The following is a 15,946-nucleotide window of genomic DNA, read 5'->3' as shown; positions in this document are numbered from 1 at the left end:
GCGAATAGGCAAAGTGCTCAAGCTACTGTCGCCACACAGGAAGTACGCTGTTTTGTCAGATCTTCTAATTCTTTTTTTTTTTTTTTTTTGAGTCAGAGCCTCAAGCTGTCACCCTGGGTAAAGTGCGGTGACATCATAGCTCACAGCAACCTCTTAACTCCCCGGCTTAAGCAATTCTCCTGCCTCTGCCTCCCAATTAGCTGGGACTACAGGCGCCTGCCACAAGGCCTGGAGGGCTTGATTTTTTGGTTGCAGCGATCATTGTTGTTTGGCAGGTCCACGCTGGATTTGAACCCAGCAGCTCAGGTGTATGTGGTGGCTGGTGCCTTAGCCGCTTGAGCCACAGGCACCGAGCCAGATCTTCTAATTCTTAAGACAGATGTCCCAGTTCTTATGTGAAAGCTATGGATCTGTAAAATACTCACAACTAATTCAAATACACAAACTGTGTGCAAGTCACACAATCTGTGTTTGTGTATATTCAATTCTTTGGCTATCCAGTATCCTCTGCATTTTTATCTTGCATTATAATTAAGGGGTACCTCAGGAAAGCAGAGGCCAATGCTTTTTGAATGAGAGAATATCAATGTGGGGTAAGTGAAAGAACTTTGCACCATGTTTCAGAAAAACCTGATTTCAGCGTAGGTGCTGCCATTTAGTACTAGCTGGGTAACCTCTTTGAGCTGCTATTTATTCATTTGTAAAATGCAGTTTCATGAATTATTCTGTCTAATCCATCAAGCTGTTGTGATTCGCAAATTGGAAAGCTTATCAAAGAACATCATAAACTATAAAGCTCCATATAAATACAAGTAAATGGCTTTAAAAAAAGACCCAGTAGGGTGGCCTAAGAACTTTTTATATCTCTATATTGAGTCGGTTCCTTCACAAAATAGGAATATGAATTACTTTACAATAGATTAATATAGTTTTGCAACAGACCCAGGTTTATCTGTTTCCAACTAGTATAGTTTTTGGAGGAACTGCTCCCATCAACTGGTGATTCAGCAGTAGGGAAGTGATGATAGTGATCAAGTCCAGGAGGAGACTTCGGAAAAAGAGGAAGTTCAGAATTCAGAATCAGGGCTAACAATTCTTCCATCTACCCACTTTCATGAAAAAGTAATGTTAACACATTTTTTCTTTTGAGACAGAGTCTCGCTTTGTTCCCTATGTTAGGAGTGCCATGGCCTCATCCTAGCTCACAGCAACCTCAAACTCTTTGTCTCAAGCAATCCTCCTGCCTCAGCCTCCCAAGTAGCTGAGACTACAGGCACCACCACAGCGCCCATCTACTTTTTTCTATTTTTAGTAGAGATGGTAAAACAGAAAAAATAGCTAGGCATTGTGGCGAGCACCTGTAGTCCCAGCTACTGGGGAGGCTGAGGCAAGAGATCCCTTAAACCCCATAGTTTGAGGTTGGTATAAGCTTGACACCAGGGCACTCTACCAAGGGTGATAAAGTGAGACTCTGTCTAAAAAAAGAAAAAAAAATTAGAAAGTAAAAGTGAGTTTCTAGCAATCTATTTACTAGTACCTTTTTAGGTTAAACTTTATAAATTTCACTTATAAATAATATGAAAATGGAGTGCTTTCTATAACACAGTGATTAAGAGTGTGGCTCTGGAGTCAAGATTATCTAGGTTCAAATCGTAGCTTCTACTAACTATATCTGTTTTTTCAACTTGGTCATTGTAAACTTCAGTTTCTTCATTGTAAAACAAGGAGAATAATAATTTCAGGGTTACTTAAGGATTAAGTGAGATGATTCATAATCTTATTCTTAAAAGGTAAAAATTCATCATGTAGCAAAAATGCAGTGAAAACAGCTAACAAGCATAGTGTGACCCAGTTCAGCTATACCATAGGTTAATTAAGGCCCAATAAATATATTGCTACCTCAGGGCTGATTCTGAAGAGAGAGTGAGCTTTGTTCCCTAACACTATGTTATAACCCTTAAAAATACAGTTGAACCTCTGTACGTTGACCACCCAGGGACTGTAACAAAATGGTTATTAACAAACTGAGGTGTCAACATAAGGAACTAATTAGGTCAAATTAAGGAGGTGGTCAATGTAGGGAGGTGGTCAACTATATTCTTTTCTTTTTCTTCTTTCTTCTTTTCTTTCGAGACAGAGTCTTAACTTTGTCACCCTCGGTGGAGTGCCGTGGCGTCATAGCTCATAGCAACCTCCAGCTCTTGGGCTTAGCCAATTCTCTTGCCTCAGCCTTCTGAGTAGCTGGGACTATAGGTGCCCGCCACAACGCCTGGCTATTTTTTTGTTGCAGTTTGGCCAGGGCTGGGTTCAAACCCACCACCCTCGGTATTTGGGCCTGGCGCCCTACCCACTGAGTCACAGGCACCGCCCTCTACTTTTATTTTCTTAGAGACAGGGTCTCACTATGTTGTTCAGGCCATAATCCCTCCGCCCAAGTGATCCTTTTGCTTCAACTTCCCAAGTAGCTAGAACTATAAGCTCTCACTACTGTGTCTTGCTATAATACAGTTTTAAGATTTTTTTTTTTTATAAACAACCTAGCCTTTATAGACAAAGCTGTTTTAACTAAAATAGACAAAACTGGTCACTTGGAAGGTAGTTAAAATTATATGATAACCATGGTAACATGTAATTGCTTTTAGAAATTCTAGCTGGAGTCAGGGCTGGTGGTATACACCTGTAGCCCCAGCTACCTGGGCGGCTAAGCTGAGGCAGGAGGATTGCTGGGAGATGAAGGCTTCAGTGAGCTATGATTGTGCCACAGTATTCCAACCCGGGCAACAGAGATGCTGTTTCCTTTTTCTTTTTTTTTTTTTTAAGAGACAAGAGTCTCATTTTATTGCCTTCGGTAGAATGCTGTGACGTCACAGCTCACAGCAACCTCTACTTCCTGGGCTCAAGTGATTCTCTTGCCTCAGCCTCCAGAGTAGTTGGGACTACAGGCACCCGCCACAATGCCCGGCTATTATTTTTGTTGCAGTTTGGCCAGGGTTTCAACCTGCCACGCTCAGTACATGGGGCCAGCGCTCTACCCACGGAGCCACAGGCACTACCCGAGATGCTGTTTCTTAAAAAAAAAAAATTAAAAGGAAAGACATTCCATTTGGGAAAGAATAATACTCCACAAAATGTTTCCATAACAATTATGAATTTTCTTAACAAATATAATGTCTGTTTCTTTCTTTTTTTTTTGAGACAGAGTCTTACTCTGTTGCCCAGGCTAAAGGGCTATGTCCTCAGCCTAGCTCACAGCAACCTCAAATTCCTGAGTTCAAGCCATCCTCCTGCCACAGCCTTCCAGGTAGCTGGGACTGTAGTTGCCCACCAAATGCTTCACTAATGGGCGGCGCCTGTGGCTCAATCAGTAGGGCACCGGCCCCATATACCGAGGGTGGCGGGTTCAAACCCGGCCCTGGCCAAACTGCAACCAAAAAATAGCTGGGCGTTGTGGTGGGCGCCTGTAGTCCCAGCTGCTTGGGAGGCTGAGGCAAGAGAATCGCTTAAGCCCAGGAGTTGGAGGTTGCTGTGAGCTATGTGAGGCCACGGCACTCTACCGAGGGCCATAAAGTGAGACTCTGTCTCTACAAAAAAAAAAAAAAAAAAAAAAAAAATGCTTCACTAATATTTTCCATTTTTAGTAGAGACAGTCTTGCTCTTGCTGGTCTTGAATTCCTGAGCTCAAGGGATCCTCCCACCTTAGCCTCCCAGAATGCTAGGGTTATAGGCATGAGCCACTACACCAGGCCTATGTCTATTTATAATGCCATAAAGGTCTAGAGCAGTGGTTCTCAACCTTCCTAATGCTGTAGCCCTTTAATACAGTTCCTGTGGGTCGTGACCCACAGGTTGAGAACCACTGGTCTAGAGGATTCTTCCTAGATATTCTTTTTTTTTTTTTTGTAGAGACAGAGTTTCACTTTATGGCCCTTGGTAGAGTGCCGTGGCGTCACACAGCTCACAGCAACCTCCAACTCCTGGGCTTAGGCAATTCTCCTGCCTCAGTCTCCCGAGTAACTGGGACTACAGGCGCCTGCCACAACGCCCGGCTATTTTTTTCAGTTAGGCCGGGGCTGGGTTTGAACCCGCCACCCTCAGTATATGGGGCCAGCGCCCTGCTCACTGAGCCACAGGCGCCGCCATCTTCCTAGATATTCTAAGCACTTCTTCATTTGACTCAAACTCAAAATGTCTACTGAAAAATGTTACTGTGGCATGTGTGTTGGTAAATTATATAATTTTTTTTTTTTTCTAGTTTTTGGCCAGGTCAGATTTGAACCCACCACCTCCAGGATATGGGGCCAGTGCCCTACTCCTTTGAGCCACAGGCGCCGCCTGGTAAATTATATAATTTTTTATTTCGGATTACAGCAGTAACTGAATTAAATCATTAGATCTAAAATACTTCAACTTTGTTTACATAAACATGACCTAAATTAGAACAAGAAAATATAAAAATGAGTTATAGCTAAAACATTTAATCGAGAATGAAATGGAAATAAATGATTTGTTCTTTAAAACAAATTTCAAAAATAACAAAACCACCAAGGAGAAAAACAATTCTGTTATTTTTATATTCACTTTAATAAATAAAAACTTTCAGTAATTTATACTCAATTATCTAATGACAGTATTTCGTACTCTCTGTTGGTCTGAATTACTTTACAGCACTTACTCAAAACTAAACAATAATAAACTTGGACACAAAAATGTTAGAAATAGATTGATTTATATGAGTACTGCCACCTATATGGTCTTAACTTTTTTTTTTGCTGTTTTGGACAGGGTCGAGCTTGAACCTGCCACCCCCGGTATATGGGGCCAGTGCCCTACTCCTTCCACTACTAGGGTAGTGCCTGTATAGTCTTAACTTTTAATAAGATCTGAACATTAAGCAATCATTACTTGAAAAGCATCTACATAAACAACATTCCACATATAACAGGTATTTGGTAGACCAACAGTTAAGATGGCTTTTCTTAGATTAGCAACACAGGTTAAAAATCATAGCAGGATTCCCAAAGATAAGTTCATGTACTTTTACTTACTTCAGCTGAAATTTAAGTTAGATTGGAAAAAATAGAATACCACTGAATATAAAATTAAGGGTATGTTAAATATGCACTTGAATTTAGTATTTCTTCCCATTTCTCTGTCAATATTGAGCACTAAGCAACATCTGCTTGCTAAAAATACTGCTAATAAGACTAGAGCTTTGAAATGAAATTTATTTTACTATATAGCTTTGAAGAGAAAATCCTTTCTTATTTCATTTTCTTTTGAGACAGAGTCTTGCTCTGTTGCCTGGGCTAGAATACAGTGGCACAATCATAACATACTGCAACCTCAAACTCCTGGGCCCAAATGATCCTCCTACCTAGCTTCCCAAGTAGCTAGAACTACAGGCGTCTGCCACCACACCCAGCTAATTCTTTTTATTTTTCATAGAGCCAAGGTCTTGCTTTTTGCTCAAGCTGGTCTCCAACTCCTGAGCTCAAGGGATTCTCCCTTCTTGGCTTCCCAGAATGTTAGGATTATAGCTGTGAGCCAAGAAAATCCTCTTTTAACCTGCTTGATTCATTTATTGGAATTTCCTGGGAATCATCAGATTTAATATCCACAGACACACAGATAATATCATAGATAGTAACTTCCTAATTCATTAATTTCTATATATAGTCAAATCAATTCCTACATTATGAAGAAACCAAACTCATGCTACTTTTAAAAAAGTCAGTGCTATACTAGGGGTGTAACTCCTTATAAAGCAAGCACGAATGTGGCATTAAACTTACTTTTCCAAAGAAGCCTTTGAAGAACTTCCTTTCCTGGAGGAACAGGGGGACAAGTCGAATGCTATTATTGTATGGGCTAAATGTCCTAGGGTTTCATATCAATATGCAAATACAGAAGTTGGGGAAAGGGAAAAGTGGAAGAAGGGGAAGGGATAAGAATTTTAAAGAGTTATCCATTCCAGGAGTGACAAGGACTAAGGAAGGGTGCATGAAAATGCAGGGAAACACACTGTTTGGCCTAGGAATCCATGGAAAGAGAAGAAGTCAGAACTTCTATTCATGCAAAGCAACTAGTTAGTTCAGTAACCACCATATATTTTTGAAATAGATTTTCCAAATTTGGCAGCAGAGAGAAAGATTAGGACACACTGATTTAGTGAGATTTGCATTTTAAATGTCATAGTGAGTAGAAAACAGAAGATTAGTTCCATATACATTTTTCAATTTAAAATCAGTGGTCGACTATGTGAAAGTCATGAATTAAAAAACCAGTCCACATTCAAATGACCATATAATTGCATAAAAATGCAATATGTAAAATGAAATGTGTATCCATCAAAGGTCCTTGTCATACTTTTTCTTGCTGAGTTTAAGATGTCACCTAGAGAATCCTTCATACTTCCTTAGGGGAGCTTGACCATGTGCTCCACTTAGCCATTAGTATCAATCTGTATTTATGGGTATGCTGATCAATTTCACAACACACATGGGGAAATAACAGATATGTTCTATTATAGATACAGAATAAATTATCTATAAAGAAGACAAGGCTAATGTTTAAACTGGACCTGGGAAAACAAATAACTTAAGAACACCTTTGGGCTATAACTCAAATTTAAGGAATAGGGTTTTGTTTTCTTTTAAAATGTTGTTGTTTCAAAATATACTTGCATTTATATTTATTAAGTATACAATTCTGAAACTATCTGGATAAGAGAGGCATAGATACATATAGTATCAAGCATCAATTTTTAAGTACCATTTATGAAAACTGGCTACCTGTTTAAATCTAAAGAACTTAAGCAAATCTAACCTATCCACAAGCTAATTTAACTTCACATTTTGTAGGTATGGTTGAAATATAGTTTAAGCTTTTACCTTTTACAATCATCTATTTTTAATGTTAATGTTGGATAAATGTCTGGGAAAAGACAATGATATTAAAATTTGACTCTCTCAAACTTATAGACTCATTCAATGCTCTCAAACACCAGAAAGATTGTTTTCCATCCAAGTTTTGAAAATCACAAGCAGCATCTAATATTTCCATAAAATATTCTGAACTTAAGCTGGAAAAAATAATAGTAGTAGTCATTACAATAAGATTAAGATCATTTCTGCTGCCAAGTTTGGTGACCCTAGTTTTGTTAGACTTTGAGTAACCACCAGCTTTCAAGGATGCAGCCAAAGCTAGGGGATTCACCATTCTTAAGGGATGGAAGGTGAGGGAAGATCTATTTAGCTTTAATTTAGCTCCTAGAAAAGCTCTTGTTAAAGTTTTCCTCTTTTTACAAAAGACCCCAGATGTTAATGAAAACAGTTGACGTGCAAAATGCATAAAAAGACAGTTATTAGAGAATAGTATTAATGTTCTTTAAAAAAATTGTTACGATTCTTTAACCTGCTAAAATAAGAACACATATTAAAACAAAATATATCCAATAGTGAATAAAAAACAACATATTAGAAACTGGTAGTATAATGAAACTAGTCTACCAAGACACAGAGAGAAACATTTAAGACACAATGGGAAGAAATGACTTTTTATTATGAAATGAAGGGTATATTGGACCAGAGTCAAACAAGGCCTGAAACACATTTACAAAATTGATTAATAAAGGACAATACTCCTCACCCTGTAATTGTCTATGCCATAAAGGCAATAAAAATGGGTAATAGGCCATTTCTGTTAATTATCCTATACAATTTAAATTCCAAAGTAGCTAATTAGTGAAATTATATCACAAAGTAAATGAGTTGAGAATAGTTGCAACTAACTCTAGGTAAAGAAAGAAAAAAGAAAAAAATAGTTATACCATGAGGAACATATTTTTGCAGTTTTTGGCCAGGGCTGGGTTTTAACCCACCACCTCCAGTACATGGGGCCAGCGCCCTACTCCTTTGAGCCACAGGCACCGCCTGAGGAACATATTTTTAAAACATTGTCTTTTTTAGTTATGATTTTTTTCATTATAGGATATCAAGTATGCAGATGATTTCCAATTGAAGTTAATGTAATTCTAAATTGTAAGAGACTACTCTGGGGGAAAACATGCACACAAATGTACTTCCAAATTATCTTCTTCCTCAATTCCTCACAAATTTGAAAAGCACTAGAAATGTTAAATTTTAAGCTCAGGGATCATTAATAGGTCTAAAATCTTTGTTTCAGTACTTAACTGGTACATCTAAGCTATTTAATTAAAAAAAATTAAACTCTAGCATTCAAACTAATTCTAAAGACACTCTACTTCTTTTTTAATCCTCTGTAGAAAAGGAAGCTTTATAATCTATAAGAAACAAGCAAAAATCCTCCAAAATGTAGCATTTGGCATAATATAAGTATCTGGCATAGCAGGTTGGAGATCCCCACTGAAAGTCTGTTAGGTGACTATTTGCTCAGAGGAAAAAAGGCAACTAAAAATTTCTGCTGCATAGTAAAAATACGAAAGAAAGCTAAAAATCAAAAATATATCTGGACTAGTCTGACGTCAGAACAACAATATCCTGAAGACTTCCAGCTTTCCACAAGATTCTCAGTATAGCACTAGAAAAGGTATTTATAGAAGCCACATTAAGTATAATAAACAGGAAATTTATCCCAGTTAACAAAAATTCAATCTCATTTTTTTATAATACATGTTTGCCAATGTAGAACTATATATAATGACTGTTCCAAGTCTCCTAGATAGGGTTTGTCTGAAAAATTTTAAGTAACTTCTTAATGAAAAGTACAGAAGTGATTGATTTTCCCTTAAAGTTCAAAAGTTCAAGTATGTCCAGTTGAAGTGCATTATCAACATATAACACTTTCCTTTAGTTTTTATAAAAGACCATAGGGAAATAAAGATCTTTAGAGATATGCAAAAGGGTTTTATAAACTTAGAACATTAAACATTAAGATATAATTATGATGATTCCAGAGAGGTAGCACCTTATTCTCTCAGGAAAGGGTTTGACCCCAAGGACACAGGCCCCATGGAGCAAGGAGCTGGAGGAGGTTCTCATTTCATATTGAATTTAACCCATCTTTCCTAGGAGGGATTCAGGGGTTGGGGATAGGGAGGGTGTGGGGCCATTTGCATTTGTTAATTTTTAAAATTACCTATTTATGAATATATAAATCTTCATATCAGATTTATTGTTTATTTATTTATTTTGGGAGACAGAGTCTCACCATGTTGCCCTCGGTAGAGTGCCATGGCGTCACAGCTCACAGCAACCTCAAACTCCTGGGCTCAAGTGATTCGCTTGCCTCAGGCTCCCAAAGGTGGACTACAGGCGCCTACCACAATGCTCGGTTATTCTTTGTTGCAGTTGTTATTGTTGGTTATCTGGCCCAGGCCGGGTTCGGGGCTGGATTCAAACCCACCCACTTTGGTGTATGCGGCTGGCACTGGGCCCAGATCTATTGTTTAAAACATGGAAAAGTTGCCTTTATGGAAACATAAACACATAATAATTGGATTATAATATTCAATTTGACCACATATTGAAGATTACATACTGTCTATTCATTCCAGAAATAGTTTTTGAGTGACTATGTGCCAGACACTGTTCCATGCATAAGTATAATTTTTAAAATGACATTTAGTTCCTATTTCCGGTGAATATAAAAACTCCTAAATAGTTCTATGCCTCAAAAAATCATGCTTATTATACTCTATATCTTTTTGGTTTAAAAAAATAAAAAGGTAAAATAAAAGGAAACAAAATCTACTCCACTAAAAAATTAGTTTTAAAACCAGACAGTTAAATAGGGTCTATTTCTGGATTGCGTGAGATCATTTATTTATGCACTTTTTTGGTTTATTTGTATTTTATACAATAAACCTATATTGCTTATACAATAGAATCTCTGTGAGATGACTACCCAAGGGACTGTACCAAACTGGTCACCCATTGGAGGTGGTCTACATACGGAACTAGGCCTACTGTACTGATACATACATGTATACGTCCAGTCTATGACAATTAGGTCAACTTAAGGAGATGGTCAATATGGAGGTCCTACTGTATAATAAAGAGATGTTTCTGATTAAATGTTTAAAAAAACCAAAAACTAGATAGTGAAGAGGATTAACTGCTCATTAAACAATTAAATACCATTTTTAATATCTTCTGGGCAAACTTAAACCATTCCTAGCTTTTCCTTAGACAGTGAACATGAGCCATATTCTGAATTAAAAGACTTTGTAAAGGCTCATTCCATAATGGCCTTTTAATCATAAATTATATGTTATAAGATTTTAATAATTATTTATGATTTGTTTCAGGCCAATTTAGTCTGTTCACTGATTTGTTGTTTTTAGAAAGTCATTAGTAATATAGTGTTATAAAATATTCTTTAAGTAGGGCAAAAAAGTGCATTACTTTAAAAATGTTTTTAGCTATATTCACCTTATTATTCTTTTAGATGAACTTAGAATTATTTTAGTAAAGAAGCTTAATTTAAATTTCTTTTTTAAACTGGCTTTGACAAAAATGGAAAATCAAATTAAGAGACTGTGTTTAATTGGGGGAACTGGCAAGACTACAAACTATAGTTTCATGTACCATAATACATGGTTATAAATCCCCTTAACATAAATAATGAATTAGAGAGCATAAGTTAAGACTAGGAAAGCCTTCAATCATTTAAGAATTTAAATGATTAAAATCTGAGGTAAAGGGTATATGTATACACATATATGTATGTATGTGCCTTTTTGTTTTGTTTTCTAGTTCTTTGTATACCATAGTCAGTTATTTCTCTCCTCCTTTCCCTTCTACAATAGATTTAGGCATTTATTCCAAAATTAAATCCCCCCCTCCTGGAGTTGTCTGCTTCATTAATTTTATGTATTTCATATTGAAGAATTGCAGGTTAAGAGGTAATATAAGAAGCAGAAAATTTTTGATTACTAAGCAAATTGAGGGAAAAAAGCACACATTAGTAGTCAAACTTGTGGCAGCCCATCATACCAGCAAACCCTAAGCAACAAGGCTCCTTGGGGCAGGGGCATGCAGAAGTAATGCTTAAAGCTTTCACAGCAAAGTGGGGAAAGGCCATGCTGGAGAGAAGAAAGGTTGTAAAGAGGGCTGTCAGATTTATGAAACATTCCTCTAACTTATCAAAAATCTGAAATTTAGCCCTTTAATCTAAATCTTTATGAATTCTGAACCCATTCTCTCCTTTTATTAAATACACAGGCATAACATAACTTGGGATGTGTTCTATGGCATAATGAACAAAGGAAATATTATATATCCTGGGAAAGGAATCTCCATTCCAGTGTGCTGAAGTTTATGCAGAAGGCAGCAGAAATAGATTATGAAGGAGAAATATGGAGAAAAATATTAGGGAGTAGGAGTTAAGATAGTAAGTCGTCTCCAAGAAAGTAAATCTCACCAGGCATCAACATAGATATCTCTGTCTCATACTTTTTTTCCAGAAAGCTATTTCTTAGAGATTTAAAATTCATAATTTATAACCCAGTTATCACAATTAGGTTAAACGATTAACTATAATGGTTTCATTCTGGATTTAGTATTATTCTTCTATCAAATTTCACATCACTTGTTTCACATGGGTTCTAAATCAAAAGTACCTTATAAGTGATGTCTGGCCTAAATCAAAGAAGATTGGTCTTTATAATTTATACGTTTGGATGGACGGCATGAGATGCTTTTATTAGTAATCCCACATCTTTTGCTTTAAGAGAAATATGCTTCTTATTGGATACTGGGTCACTGAAATTTCCTAGCAAAATCTTTTAAGAAAATATTGACAGCATATAGATCAACACTGACAACCATCAAATACATACAGCTTTCAATCTTTTTACAGCGTCTTCACAGATGTGCATTCCTCTTGATTCATCAACTTCTACATGACCAAGGTACTGTAGAAGGAAGAAAAAAGTTAGGGTACTACGTTTCCTAAGTAGCAACTATATTGTGTTAAGCATTAGGCAGTAGAGAATCAAATACAGGTTCAGTGTCCCTAATCTGAAAAAATTCAAAATCTGAAACATTTCTGGCCCCAAGCATTTCAGGTAAGATATTCAACCTGTACTGAAATCCCTGTACTCAAGAGACTCACAGCCTCCAAAGAAGAATTAAAATAAAGTTACTTTATGTATTCTCACAGTTACTATGCATTTATATGTAAACCTCTCCGCTACATACCTCTCCTAAGGCAAAGCATATATATAACGCCATGAACAAAAATGACAGTTTTCTAAAGGCTGGAGAGAGTGAGGCAGATAACTAAAACACATTTTAAGAAGGTAGTGCATCTGAGCTTTAAAAGATGTGTAGAATCTGAATATGCAGAAACTGAGAGGATGAAAATTTACTTTAGAAATGAGAGAATGACATGAACAAAGTTATGAATGTGGAACAGGATAACTATATCAGCGTGGAGGGGTGGGGGGGCAGGAGGTCAGAAAGCAGTACCCGGTGTGAGGTGTGCTTCAGCATACTGAGTGCTTTGAACTGAAAAAGAATCTAGGTTTCTCTGACCTTTTCTTGCCCTCCTGACTTTATCACTTTCTCCCCTGCAGTGTTGAAAAAGTCTTTCTCTGAAGTTCTCTTATCTACCAAATGACAAATCCTCCAAAAAGGAACTCAATTATCATGTATTCCCTCCCTGGGAATCCCATCAATTTGGGAAGATTAACTGTTGTACCACAAAAAAAGACTTGAGGTCAGACAACACAAACTTTGTAACAGACTATTACCTGTGCTTTTGAAGGCTGCTGCCAGACAACTTTTATTACCAGGGGGACTTTATCTGCATAACAAGACAACCTTTGTTCAACATGCCATTTCCTCTCCACATCAACATCTTCCCCCTGGAAGCCCCAGAATCCTATTCATTTCCGTAGTTCAGGATACTATAAAAACTTCAATCATCTGGCCTTTTTCAGTCTTAAATTTTGTGAAATTCACTTGCATATATATAATAAACGAACAAGGAAAAAGGCATACAAATTCATCTACTGTCAGTTTGTTTCACAGACTCAAATGTTCAGAGGATACAGAGAAAGTTCTCCTCAACATCAAGTACTCCTATTAGGTTTGAAAGTGAGAAATATGCAGCTAGGGAATGTGAGTGCTGAAATAGAGCCTGCACTTAACCCTAGAGATAATGAAAGCTAATAAAGATTTTTCATTTTTATTTATTTATATGCATTTATATGTAAACCTCTCCTAAACACTTTTCATTTTTATTTTCATTTATTTATTTGAGACAGAGTCTCACTGTGTAAATAAGGCCTGCGCTTAACCCTAGAGACAATGAAAACTAACAAAGATTTTTCATTTTTATTTTCATTTATTTATTTGAGACAGATTCTCACTGTGTCGTCCTAGGTAGAGTGCAGTGGCATCATCATGTTGCAGGAAGACAAGGCCCAATGGAGAGAAAGAGCACCCAAACACAGTTTATAAGAGGAAGGGCTTTATTCACCAGCCGGGAGCTTATGGCATAGAAGAATTCCAAATGGCCACGCTCCCGGACTGCCTTGGTCTTTCCCTTTTTATTGACAGTCAAAAAGTTCTACCCCACAGGTACCCTTCTCATTGGCCAGTTTGAATCAAGCAGGAGATGCTACTCCCGCCCCTACAGAACTACAGGATTTCACAGAACTTGGAAATTGTCAAGTTTCAGGAAGTTGAGTTTACAAATTCCCAAGAGCTGAGTCATCGTGGAGAGGACCCTGCATGTGTATCCTTGTGGTCTTCTTAAGAAGACCTGTTCTGGGCGGCGCCTGTGGCTCAGTGAGTAGGGCGCCGGCCCCATATGCCGAGGGTGGTGGGTTCAAACCCAGCCCCGGCCAAACTGCAACAAAAAAATAGCTGGGCAAGCTGCTCGGGAGGCTGAGGCAAGAGAATCGCGTAAGCCCAAGAGTTAGAGGTTGCTGTGAGCCGTGTGACGCCACAGCACTCTACCCGAGGGCGGTACAGTGAGACTCTGTCTCTACAAAAAAAAAAAAAGAAGACCTGTTCTTCTAGACATTATCCTTCTCAGGTATCGTCTCTCAATCACAGTGCACAGCAACCTCAAACTCCTGGGCTCAAGTGATCTTCTTGTTCGGTCTTCCTAGTAGCTGGGACTACAGGTGCCCACCACAACACCTGGGTAGAGTTTCTATTTTTAGTAGAGCTCAAGCAATCCACCTGGCACCACCTCCAGAGAGCTAAGATTACAGGCTTAAGCCATTGGCGCCTGGTCCTAATAAACATTTTTTTAAAAGGTAGTAATATAATTCAAACTGTATCTTAGTATGGGAATAGTTCTCAATTAGAAAAGAAAATGATTTCACAGGATCACAGCTAGAAGGAAAAAAGAAAAAAACAAAAGCAGAAAGGATAGTAGCAACATAACAAATGCTCTCTCCTAAAAGGAAAATTTTGGGTGTAATACTAGCACTCTGGGAGGCCAAGGTGGGGAAATCACTTGAGATCAGGAATTCCAGACCAGCATGAGCAAGTACCAGACCCCATCTCTAAGAAAAATTAGCTGGATGTTGTTCTGGGTGCCTGTAGTCCTACCTATTGGGAGGCTGAGGCAGGAAGATTGCTTGAACCTAGGACTTTGAGTTTGCTGTTGAAAGAACCAGACCAGTGCCATCTTAGGAGTTAAGTTTTGCCTCCCCACCCCCATTTCACTCAGTAAGTTTCACTTTCCAGATAAGCCCAGGCAATTCCTTGAAATCAAGAGACAACCGCCCACCAATCATGGACCCCCCACCTAACCAATCCAGAAGTGCCCCCATTGTTTCCAGCTGTTCCCGCCCACCCGCTGCGTGGGACCATAAGAACCCCTTGCTCCAGAGCTCGGGGCTCCTGGCTTGGATCCGTTGCAGCGGAGTCCCTGGGAGCCCAAGTTTGAACTTAGAGTAAAAGGCCCTTTTGCTTTTGCATCGGACTCGGCTCCTTGGTGGTCTTTGTGGGGGATTTCAAGATCTGGGCACAACATTGTGAGCTAGGATGATGCCATTGTACTCTAGTCCAGGCAATAATGCAAGACCTTGACACAAAAAATACAGTATTTGGAATATTGTCCTTCTGCTTCTCTAACTCAAGACTATTCCCTCTCCTCTTTGGTACTTTCAGTTGAATGTAACACAGCCAAAAATCCAAAAGTGAATGTAGCAATACAAAGAGAAGTCTGGGGGAAAAAAATCAATCTAGCTCTAGTTTGAAGACTAGGAAAAGGAACCTTTAAGCTTAAGTAGCAACAGTGAAAACCTGCATGATCCACACCTCTAAGGGAGGAGAACTTGCCTATTTGTTTGATGGAACCTTAATTCCAGGAAAATGGGGCTGACCCCCTTTTTGTTATATTCCCCTCTCTCTCTGAATCTCACACTATTTGACCCTAGATACAAGTGAAATTGTGGGAATTCCTGGTGGAAGAGAATAACCAGAGTCCCAGGATTCTGGCTAGAGGACCACAAAGAGAAGCTCTGAGGAACCAGAAAGTACTGAGGAAGGCACAGGAAGAAAGGAGCTTGGGAAAGACACCATGAATTGTTTATGAATTCCAGGGCTCACTCAGGAGCTGCACAACTAAGGATCTGATCCTAATTAGCATATCAAAGACTTTGAGAACTAATGTACAGATCACTTCCTGGTTCTCAAACTGAGAACTGGATGATACACACATAGGACAGTTCAGAACAGCACTGCAGTTTTCTTCCTTTGGGAACTCCCCAGCCCTGTTCCACACACTTCAACCCGCTGGGCCTGCCCGTCCCTGAAAAGTGGGTAGATGGACAGACAGGGACACACCCCACCGAGAGCCCCTGAGGACGAAGAGCTGTGGAGGCTGAACGGGGCTGTTACGAGAGGGAAGCAGCTGGCTCGCATTTGGCAAATGGTGACACTGAGTAGCCACGGCTTGTCTGAAGGATATTGCTGTGAGCCTGAGAGTGGGGACAGTA

General features: G+C 38.6%; 1 protein-coding gene across 13 annotated transcripts in view; it reads right to left on the bottom strand.

Moving 5' to 3' along the window:
• NUMB (NUMB endocytic adaptor protein) overlaps nt 1-15,946 on the bottom strand; it is a 231,516-nt gene that overhangs the window by 44,614 nt on the left and 170,956 nt on the right. For 8 of the 13 annotated variants that reach the window (XM_053603428.1, XM_053603432.1, XM_053603437.1 and 5 more), the window contains 2 exons: nt 11,822-11,896; nt 5,793-5,825 (listed from right to left, as the gene is read on the bottom strand). In XM_053603428.1, coding sequence (XP_053459403.1) covers nt 5,793-5,825; nt 11,822-11,896 — 108 coding nt within the window. The remainder of the gene's footprint in view (nt 1-5,792; nt 5,826-11,821; nt 11,897-15,946) is intronic. The other 5 variants (XM_053603435.1, XM_053603434.1, XM_053603440.1 and 2 more) reach the window with 1 other exon arrangement.

Source organism: Nycticebus coucang, chromosome 9, assembly GCF_027406575.1.
Source record: "Nycticebus coucang isolate mNycCou1 chromosome 9, mNycCou1.pri, whole genome shotgun sequence".
Classification (NCBI taxonomy): domain Eukaryota; kingdom Metazoa; phylum Chordata; class Mammalia; order Primates; family Lorisidae; genus Nycticebus; species Nycticebus coucang.
This window is presented reverse-complemented; position numbering and strand designations above follow the sequence as displayed.